The sequence below is a fragment of the Salminus brasiliensis genome, chromosome 1 (genome assembly GCF_030463535.1).
Source record: "Salminus brasiliensis chromosome 1, fSalBra1.hap2, whole genome shotgun sequence".
NCBI lineage: Eukaryota > Metazoa > Chordata > Actinopteri > Characiformes > Bryconidae > Salminus > Salminus brasiliensis.
The window spans coordinates 17,464,695-17,475,825 of record NC_132878.1 but is presented as its reverse complement, the minus strand read 5'-3'; the positions used below and the strand labels follow the sequence as shown (position 1 = coordinate 17,475,825).

Sequence of the window (11,131 nt, the reverse complement as noted above, 5' to 3'; positions counted from 1 at the left end):
GTTATTAAAGGAGCAGTAAACTAAATGACATGTTAAATAGCCACATTTCTGCATTGACCTTAAAGTGTTTAGCTTTTTGAATTTGGGAGAAAGCACCATCTCACCATCTCCACTGATTAAAGCCCCCCCAGGTTGGCAGGTCTTCTTGGAGCAATTTACAGTACCACTGATTTACCATTGAAACATTCTTAGTCTGGGTTTAAGCCTAATCCAGCTTTTGGAAAACAGCCTAATGTTTTTTTTTTCCAATCAGTTGTCCTTTTTTTTTTTTGTTAGTCTTGTTCCCTTGGACTAAATTTGTAAAGCCTAAATAAACATTTGTATATATTTAAAAAATGGGGGGAAAACTCAAAAGTGCTGCTTGCAGAAGTATTCAAACCCATCTTTTTCCTGCAACAGCAGCTGTGAGCCTTTCAGTGTAATTATGCACCAGCTTCCCCTCTGTGAGTGCCGGTTGCATGCTGGGCGTTAAATAAATTTAGCAGATTTGCAGCAGCTCTTTGCCCCTCATGGCTTGGGATTATGGTCCTTCTCAGACTTCTCCCCAGCTTTACCATTCTGAGCAGATGCTTTTGCAGCGTCCCTTCTACCTTATTCTGCCATATTTTTAGAGTGACGTTGGCCGATCTGTGGATATGAGTGTAATGGCAGTGTAGAGCTTTCAACCTTTAATTTTGGGCCTGAATGAGTGTACAACATTCAGCATCTGTAATAGAAAAAAAAAAAGAATTTGGTGCACAAGTTCAATTTCTAGTTCTCTGAAATCAACACAGGGTCAAAGTCATATGTATTTACCTACATCATTTAAGCTGCAAAATATCTTTTGACATGCCAAGGCTCTTAACTTCCTGTTAGTGGTCATGATTGACTACAGAAGGCAGCTTCTTTCTGCACACCTACAAAGGGTTTATTTAACAGCACTCACTGGATTCACCAACACACATTGCAATGATCTCAAAGTCCAAGAAGCTCAGTGTAGACCTGAGAGGGGTAATTGTAGATTTACACAGGTTTCTCTTGGAGCCATTGCTGAACAACTGCAGATTCCGAGATCACCAGTTTAAATAACTGCACAGAAGTCTAATTTAGACTGGGAGGTGCCACTTTGCCAAAGTCTGGAAGAAAATCCAAAATGTTGTCCTCAGCTGAGAGGAAATTGGTTCGGATGATCAGGAACAACTCTAGAACAAAGACTAAATCCTTCTGGAGAAAGGTTTTATGGTCAGATGACACAAGATTGAGTTGTTTGACCACAACAACCAAAGGTATGTTTGGAGGACTAAAGGTAGAACACTGCACCAGCTGTTAAACATGGTGGTGGTAGCATTTTTTGTACGTTACAGATCATTGATGGAATAGTGGAGGAGGACTACCTCTGGATTCGTCAGCATAGCTCAGATTATCAGCCAGACGGTTGAAGCTTCTAAAAGTCTTGACCTTAATCCTAGAGATAATATATGTCCAAATGTTTGTGGACACCCCTTCTAATGAATGCATTCATCTAATATAAGTTGCGCCCGTTGCTGACATAAATGTGCAAATGCACACACACTGCTCCCCTATACAGAAGTATTGCCTATAGAATTGGACTCTCTAGAGCAGATAAACATGACCCTATTGGCACCATGCCTAATGCCAGGTGGGGGCTGGACGGGTATAAATCCTTCCGGCAATAATCATTGTTCTTTTTCTGGAATGATGGTGCTAAAGCCAATAAATTTAGGATGAGTTGGGGGCGAGGTGGGGTGGTGATCAGCCAATATTCTGACTTTGGTAACACTAGTCACTGAATGCAATCAAATCATCATGGCGATGATTTAAACTCTAGAAGAAGCCTTCCATGAACAGTAGAGACAGTTTCAATCCAACAAAATAAACTAATTTATTTATATACACTGCTCAAAAAAATAAAGGGAACACTCAAATAACATCCTAGATCTGATTGAATGAAATATTCTCATTGAATACTTGTTCTGTACAAAGTTAAATGTGCTGACAACAAAACCACACAAAAATCATCAATGGAAATCAAATTTATTAACCGATGGAGGCCAGGATTTGGAGTCACACACAAAATTAAAGTGGGAAAACACACTACAGGCTGATCCAACTTGGATGTAATGTCCTTAAAACAAGTAAAAATGAGGCTCAGTATTGTGTGTGGCCTCCACGTGCCTGTATGACCTCCCTACAAAGCCTGTGCATGCTCCTGATGAGGTGCATTTTGCAGGGCTCTGGCAGTGCTCCTCCTGTTACTCCTTGCACAAAGGCGGAGGTAGTGGTCCTGCTGCTGGGTTGTTGCCCTCCTACAGGCTCCGCCACGTCTCCTGGTGTACTGGCCTGTCTCCTGGTAGCGCCTCCAGCCTCCGCATTGATGTGCCATCCTGGATGAGCTGCACTACCTGAGCCACTTGTGTGGGTTGTAGAGTCTGTCTCATGCTACCACGAGTGTGAAAGCAGCACCAACATTCAGAAGTGATCAAAACATCAGCCAGAAAGCATAGGTACTGAGAAGTGGTCTGTGGTCCCCACCTGCAGAAACACCCCTTTATTGAGTGCATCTTGCTAATTGCCAATAATTTCCACCTATTGTCTATTCCATTTGCAAACCAGCATGTGAAATGGATTGGACAGTTTGATTTCACAGAAGTTTGATTTACTTGGAGTTATATTGTGTTGTTTTTTTGAGCAGTATATATATATATATATATATATATATATATATATATATATATATATATATATATATATATATATATATATATATATATATATATGACGTTGTTTCTGATAAGAAATTTATGAAATAAATCGTTAACCTCGCCATCTTAGACTTGTTTTGAGTAGCATTTTCCCTTTGAATTTGCTAACCTCTTGCAAGAAACTAACAAGAGACCAAAACAGCAGTTTTCCTTGTATAGAATTTATTAAGCAGTTGAAAAAGTCACATAAAATGCAGGGAGTGAAATAGAGAATGATAAAAATAAACATGTATTTCTTTATACAATTATCATCAGACAAATAGACAAAAACTCTGCAATAAAGGCTTTGGAATATGTGAGAAGAGCAAAAAAAACAAACAAACAAACAAAACAAAACCAGAAGCAGAAGCTATGAAATATATGTTCTTCGCCTAAATTAACATAAACAGAAGGGCAGAAGGTGGTAGTTCCATTCAGAATACAGAGGTTTTTACTCAGATTCCCATGTCAGAGTAAGATGCCAAAAGATCTCTTAGTAAGCGCTATGCATGTATGGTTGTGATTTACACACACACACACACACACACACACACACACACACACACACACACACAAAAAAAAAGAAAAAAAAAGAAAAGAATGAAATTAATGAATAAATGTAAAAAATAAAAATAAAAAAAAAAAACATAGAAAAATATACTGGACCAACCCACCAAGCCAGTGCCCCGCCCCCATCCTGGCCCTCCATATTTTGGTGTTTTTAAGTCCAGGACTGGGAACCGCTCCACAAAGACAATTTTGGTGAAAGCTCAGTGAAACCGCTAACACAAAGAGGAGTAGTAATAATTGGAGAACGCAGGTATTCTTGAGGTGTTCTTCGCTTATTTGGAACGAGGGTGGGTTGCGTTAAGGTGATCGGTCAATCTGTGAGTGTGTCCCTAAGGGAAGAATCACAGTGAGCATGCAGAGACCATTCACCAAACCACCCAAATCATGGCTCAGTGTTCCAGTTCAATAGAGTCCAGGCTCGTTCCCACCAGACAGCACAGTTTTAAAGAAGTACGCAACACAAGGATAAAGGAAACGGACATGCAGTCGTCAGGAAGAACTTGCCTGCACTAAAAGCATTCCTTCAGGTCAGGTAAAAGTACATAACCTCCGTACTCAATTTCTGCATAATGGAGTTTAGAACCTGTTGCCCACTGAGTGTCCGAGTCCCACCTTCAAGCAGACATTTTTGTAGGCAGCTGTAAACAAGGTTTGAAATACTACACTCTTCAAAATAAAGGTGGCTTGGACATACGGGTTCTAGAAAAATACCTTAAACTGATGTAGATTATCTTATTTAAACTTCCTTCCCATTCACGCATCTGTTTAATGAAAGCTGGGTTTTGGTTTCTTAATCAGGGGCCTCTTTCACCAACCGAAATTTCTTCTTCCTTAAACCCACTTACCTTTTTATTGTTCTAATTTTTTCCCTTTCTCTCCCAATTTGCTTCTGCCAATTAACCTACCCATTTGTATCTAGCTCTAGTGCTAGCAATGCTCCAGAAGAGAAAGGACATGCATGCAAAGTCAGCCACTGCCTCTTCTCAAACTGCCACCAATGCGCCATTGCCAGGCAGCCTCAGATCCCCAGCTCCACCACACCAGCTAAGAGACGCTTGTACCGGCCAACATCGCTTTAAGAATAAGGAGGGGACAGAGCACGGCCAATTGTGCTCTCTCGAACTCCGGCCACTGATGGCAAAGCGCTATGGCTTGGGATTTGAATATGGCAACCCCCAGGCCATAGTTGTAGGGCATGAGCCACTCTGAGCCAGTGTTTTCCTACTTGGAATTTGTTCAGTTAACAGTGACGGTGGGATTAATCATTATAAAATCATTATGTAATCAGGAATATGTATGAATCTGACATAGACCTTTTTTAGGCCTTTTCTCAAGATCAAACTTCAGAAAATGCTTAGAAAGGGATTGGTGAATGAGGCCCCAGTTTCTCAGGGACGATGAGACACCACAGATGTTTGCTCCAAACCCAACTAGCAATCTCTAGGGATAACTAGAGCAAAGATTTTGACTGCCTGAGGGTCCCTGAGAAGTGGCTGGAGAACCACTGCTTTAGACAACCAAGAGTTCTTCTGTGGCATCGCTCCAAGGAACCTTTGTTTTTTGGCACCTTTAAAAGAGCATGTTCTTCATGGTTTCTTAAGGTTCCAAAAAAAATTTTTGTAAAATCTCTAGAAATGAAAATGCTTTTACACTCAGCTTGGAGAATGCTCCAAATTTGACAAGAGGGTCAATAATTTGCTGATGGGGAGGACAATGATAAATATATAGTTCAAATGAATCCACAAAAAACTAAGCACATAATTCTTCATTAATATATTCCTGTATAATCTGCACAGTGTACAACCTACCCACTTTGTTGGACTACATTTAATATGTAAAATGGTATAAATGGTATTCAAAATATGATTTCTTCTACATTTTACAACTGTAGGCAGCTGCACGTCCATTTCTGCCTTAACTAGACTGTCACTGAATTGGAGAGGTGTGGTTGTACAGCATAGTATCTTAGATAGCACAGGTTTCAGTTACGAGAAAGCGCAACCATGCTCCTCATGATCAGACTGGCATATCACTGTCAGCATTCAGAGAACAATGTCCTCGCAGACACGTTTTTGGTTCAAATGAAATACAAGCATGAAAACAATCAATCAGTCATCAACATGCACGCACTTTTACAATCCACATCTAAAATCAATAAATGCTTCAGCAAACTTAAAAAGGTGACTGCATTTTAAACGAGCATGGAGCTTTTCCAATGAAGACATGTTGAAGATGTTTTGATAGCCAAGATTACAGAAAAATTGTAATGTCAGAGAATCAACCAAACAACCTTTGTATCAGTTAAGATCCTCACACTGAAATAAAATAAAAAATATTTCTCTAAAAAAAAAAGGAAAACTGAGGTAAAACAGACTGAGCACTGGACAAAAATGGCAAATAATGACATTTAAATAAATGCCATATGTCTAAAAGTATCCAGACACCCCTTCTAATTTGTGATTACAGCTATTGGAAGGTGCACTCATAACATCTAGGGCAGAGGTCTTCAAATCTAAACCTTGGGATGCTTGGTAGGTGTGACACTACATGGCCAATTAATTCAGTCAGCTGTTCCCTTCATTTCCATAGACTGCAAAATCCAGGACTGGAAACTTTATTCAAGATTCAGATATGATGATCTGGGGCCCAGAGCTTCACACCAAGCATAACATGGCGGTCACACAAAAACCTTGTATCTCCAAACTGGCAACCTTCAATAAAGACTTTATTCCAAGTAATTTTGGAGCATTTCTACTGGTCCATTCATCATGAAATGTTGACATTAGAACTACTGCCAGAACTGCATGATGTCAAAAACTAAAAACAGACAGAGATGATAAGAGGCATATACCAAACCATCCAACATCACTATCTGACCTCACTATTGCTCTCATGGCTGAAATGCTCCAACATTTAGTGGAAAACCTTCCTAGAAGAGTAAAGGCTGTTACTGCAGCAAATGAATGACAACCTCCTTACTAATGCCCTTGATTTCTGAAGAACCATTAAATGAGCAGGTGTCTGCAAACTTTTAGACGTTTGAATGCTGGGTTTCCAGACTCATAATAAGGTTAATCCTAGACTAAAGAGAATTTCCAATGGGGATTCTTCACTCACACTGCAATGTAGTCCAAGACTAGGCTTAATCCCTGTCTGGGAAACCAGCCCAGAGTGTATAATTGTAGGAGTAGGTTTAAAACGACTTTTGGACATGCCTGATTATGGCTTAACTCTATGATGTTTTGGGAGGAAACAGGGTCTGAAGACTGAAACTTTAATGATGGACATGACCCAGGCTCTAGTCAAGCTGCTTTGATATCTCAGAACTTCGATAAAATGTAAGTTTTCTAAATGTGGGTTGACTGTTATACAGTTTGTAGCAGTCTGTGAGCTAGAAAGTACAGTTTGGTGGAAAACTGGCAGCAATAAGGTTAAAGCAAACATGAAAATATTATGCAGTTACTTGGATCAAGTTCTTCCTCCATTATTCGCAGTGGAACCAGCTGTAGGAACCAAGGTTTCCACAAGTGTTGTTTAGTGTGAATGCAGACCACCATATAAGGCATTAACAGCAAGAATTATAGCAAAACAAGATAGACGCACCAGGATAGTGCTTATGTGGTAATTCTGTTAATGGATTAAGGCCAGAAACATACTCAAGGCAAGTACCCAAATGTAAATGGCAACACTTGGTCAACGCATTCAATACATACTCAAAGTGTGATCTCATGTTACTGTGGTGGTAAAAAAATCCAGTACTCCAGTAAGGGGGTGATGGAGAACCAATCAGAGAGTCTGTAAACATGCAGACAGTGGAGGACTGAGTGTGAGCTGCAGTTCTACCAGAGACTCTTCAACCTGCTGTTCTACCAGGATAGCTGATGGGACAGAACTATGGTAGCAGTTCAAGGCAGCTTAGTCAGGTTTGGCTGCCACAACGGCGCCCCATCTGGTAACACTCAAAATGCAACTATGTGCGAACCGTACTAGCGTAAAATATGTTTCAGGCCTAATATATGGTCTTAAGAGTTCTATTCGCAACTGGAAGACACCGAGTGTGAATACTGAAAATAAAATCATTAGCGCTGCATGTTCAGTTGGTAAAGAAACACAAGTTATTCAAACACACTCTCACGCTCAAACAAATGACAAAGCGAATGCGAGTAGTGGAAAGTTCCACCGAGTTTCTGTGTAAGATCTTGACGGTATGATCTCTTTCAGCATTGCTAAGTGGAACAGAAAGGTAGACATAAATAAATATTCATCTTCCTTAAAAGCAGCAAGAGACATTCTCCTTATACCAACACCACGAATAGCCGATGAGGGTCTAGTGTTTGTGTGTGTGTGTGTGTGTGTGTGTGTGTTTAGAATTCTACAGTTGATTTCACTTCCGTTCACCATACATAAATAGCTGATACAGCTGAACAGGGCTGAGGCTTGTCTTGAGGAATCGCTTGAAGAATAAATAACGGACTTGATGCTGGTCACAGTAGACCTGCACCACTGAAAACGGAGAAGATCAGGGTTAACATCAAGGGTGTCAACTAAGACAAGTGAAATCAGAAAAGCTGGAATGACAGACAAGGACCCAGCCATGGCTTAAATCTGACCGTCGTCTTGATGATGAAACGTGGACTCTAGTCAGACTGTTGGACTTCTACAGTTCCTCGTAGTCTCCTCCCTCACTCTTGCCTCCTGAAAGGAAGGCCTCCAGATCATCTACGTTTCCAGATTTCTTGCTCTTGGATTTCTTTTTCTTCTTTTCTTTCTCGTCACCTGTCCCAGACTCCTCTTTCTCCTTTTTCTTGTGTTTGTGGCGTTTCTTGCTGCTCCTTTCATCCTCCTAATTCACAAAAAAACATGTTTAAACCTTTTAGCTTTATTTGTAGACGACAGGGACAAGTACACCTAGACCATGTCCATAAATAATCTTAACAATGGCATACTAAGACCATGTTTACACCTGGTCATTTCATTTACTGTGCTTCTGCTTTATGCTACTGATGCAGTAAATAACTACAGCCCAAAAACACGAAACCTAAATGTTTCAGGCTGTAAAACTATTTATAGTGCCCATAAAAAATATTCACCCCCTTGGATGTTTTCCCTTTTTATTGCTTTGATATATTGAATCATGGTCAACTTAAATTAGCTTGAAAGCAGATTTCTACAAAGTGATATCAAATCTAAAATGTGAAATGCATAAATATTCACCCTCTTTACAGTGACTGACCTAATTCAACAGGCAACTGGTGCTAGTAGTCTCTCAAGTAGTAAAATGGAGATGATCTAACTGCAGTGAATGTGTCTTAAGTGACTATAGTAAAAAAGACTCCAGTCACTGATTAATCAGTGGCTACAAATACACAATGAACACAAAAGAACACTCCACATTATTAAGAAATGGAAGGAATATGACACATCTGCCTAAAGCAGGCAATTCCCCCAAACTGAGAGACTGTGCAAGAGGGAGACTAGTGAGGGAAACCACCAAGACACCTTTGACTACTTTAAATAAACCTGTGTTTTCTCTCTAATTAGGTTAACAAAATATACATGAGCCAAGACATTATGAAGGTACCACAACATCTGTAGGTGATAAACTGGTTAAGTGGTTTTTGGCTTGGGGACAGCGTAGGGGACACCTTTAGTTCTTAAAGCAAGTAATTGGATTCAAATTGGTTTTGGGTGCATTAAAATCACATTTATACCTGGATAATCCATATTCAGATATAATCCTAATACTTCAAGTCAAGTCAAGTCAAGTGGGTTTATTGTCATTTCAACTACATACAGAGTACACAGTGAAACGAAACAACGTTCCTCCCGGACCATGGTGCAACATAGACAGTGCATACAAGACACAAGTGCAACACAAACAAACAAGTGCGGACAGACAACACAGTACAGACAGAGGATAATAAATAATGACTGTAGTGTGCAAGTTGTGCAATGTGCGATAAATAGAGTCCAGTGAGGTAGTAAAGTTATTAGTGCAAATGCTTGTGCAAAAAATGCTTCCCATGTTATCTGGGATAAATGGTTGGAAAGAGAGAGAGAGGGAGAGAGAGAGAGAGAGAGAGAGAGGGAGAGTGTAAGATATCAGTTCAGGAGTTGAGTTGTGTTGAGGAGTCTGATGGCTTGGGGGAAGAAGCTGTTGCAGAGTCTGGTCGTGTTGGACCGGACGTGTTGGACTTCAGACGCACGTCACGGCCAGACCAGGTGTAAATGAGTCTAAAATTCCATTTCCTAAATCAACCTTACCTCTTTATCTTTCTTTTTCTTTTTCTTCTTGTCCTTTGTGAAAGGCCTGCTGTCGTCTGCAAGATATAACATTGCATCAGAATTGTACGAGAAGCCATACAATTTCACTGTAGAGAACAGAGAAGGCGGAGCCTACCTTCCTGGTCCTCGCTGCTGTCTTTGCTCTTAGGTGTACTTTCTTCAAATCCCAGGTCAAACAGATCAATATCACTGTTGAGGCTCTTGAAAGGTGAAGGAGTAATTTTCGGGGGATCTGCAAGCCCAGCTAATACAAAACCATCATCTGACTTCTCAGATATGTCATCTTGTCCTGGAAAGGACTGCTTTAAATTGCAATCATGTAGCAGGAAGAAGAAGAAGGGGATGGGGGAAGAGAATGGAATTAATTACTTCATCACTGTCAAAGCAAGATGTAATGTCCTGATAAGAAAATGATGAAGACAACAGCAGCAATCCAATCAGGAGATTATCATGGATACACAGATTGGAATGGAAAATGGAATAAACTTCTACCAAACCTTGTCCCACAGAATAAATACAATAATGTCCAAAAGTATAAAGACAACCTTTATAATTAGAGGCTACAACATCATGGTGCACCCATTACTGACACAGCAGTAGGAATGCTGTACTGCAAATAGATGTTCCAAAGCAGCCACACATAAGCCTAAAGTCACCATCATCTAGAGGAGTAGAAATGCCCCCATCATATACATTTAGGATGAGTTGAAGCAGTGTTTATGATCCAGAACTGATCATCCAACATCAGTACCTGACCTCAATAATGCTGAATGTGGCTGAATGTGTTCCAAGATCTAATGTAAAGCTTCCCCAGAGCGGAAGGCTGTAATGACAGCAGGGGGCCTGGACAAACTCCCTTTCATTACCGTTGATTTTTGCATATATCAAACTCTGAAAGGTTTTGGTGATGTTACCTTCTTAATCGTAGTAATGCCAAGCTTCTTGCCCTCAAAGTCTGGATCATCCATAACAAAAGACAGTATCTGCTGACCCATGGGACCCTCTTCTTCAGAATCAGATGATTGTGCCTCAACTGTGCCCCCTGGCTTACGACCATGCTGCTGCACTGGAGAGTGGGAGACGGTTTTCAAGCTGTGGGGCCTTTCGGTAGGTTTAGACTTGGTCCAATGCTGTTTGGCTGAATTGACTGTGGATCTGTGGAAAAACAATACATGTACAGGTTAGATTACCAAAGAACACTGTAATCATTTTAGTTATTAGAAAATCTGTAAAATGGCTAATCCCATCCATTAAGAGTGATTAAGCCGATGCAGCATTTTTGTCAGTATGTGAAGACTTTGTGACAGATGCATGGATGTTGCAAACCAGTGTGTCAATTTATACACCATTTATGTCACTCGTGATAAAACTGCGGGACAGCATTGCTTTGAGGCAGTCGAGGCCTGAAGGTTAGAGAAGTGGTCTTGTGACTGGAAGGTCGCCGGTTTCATCCCCACCACGGGCACGTGTATTCAGTGTCGCTAGTGTGTGTGTGTGTGTGCACTTTTGGCCACTTAAGCAAGGCCCTTCAACCT

At 40.5% G+C, this 11,131-nt stretch overlaps 1 protein-coding gene across 4 annotated transcripts in view; it reads right to left on the bottom strand.

The window, feature by feature from the left end:
* Nucleotides 1-3,258: 3,258 nt before the first annotated feature.
* rabl6a (RAB, member RAS oncogene family-like 6a) overlaps nucleotides 3,259-11,131 on the bottom strand; it is a 30,284-nt gene continuing 22,411 nt past the window's right edge. For 3 of the 4 annotated variants that reach the window (XM_072673633.1, XM_072673642.1, XM_072673650.1), the window contains 4 exons: nucleotides 10,511-10,751; nucleotides 9,712-9,898; nucleotides 9,576-9,631; nucleotides 3,259-8,154 (listed from right to left, as the gene is read on the bottom strand). In XM_072673633.1, the coding sequence (XP_072529734.1) occupies nucleotides 7,969-8,154; nucleotides 9,576-9,631; nucleotides 9,712-9,898; nucleotides 10,511-10,751 (670 nt within the window). In that variant the 3' untranslated portion in view covers nucleotides 3,259-7,968. The remainder of the gene's footprint in view (nucleotides 8,155-9,575; nucleotides 9,632-9,711; nucleotides 9,899-10,510; nucleotides 10,752-11,131) is intronic. The other variant, XM_072673657.1, reaches the window with a different exon arrangement.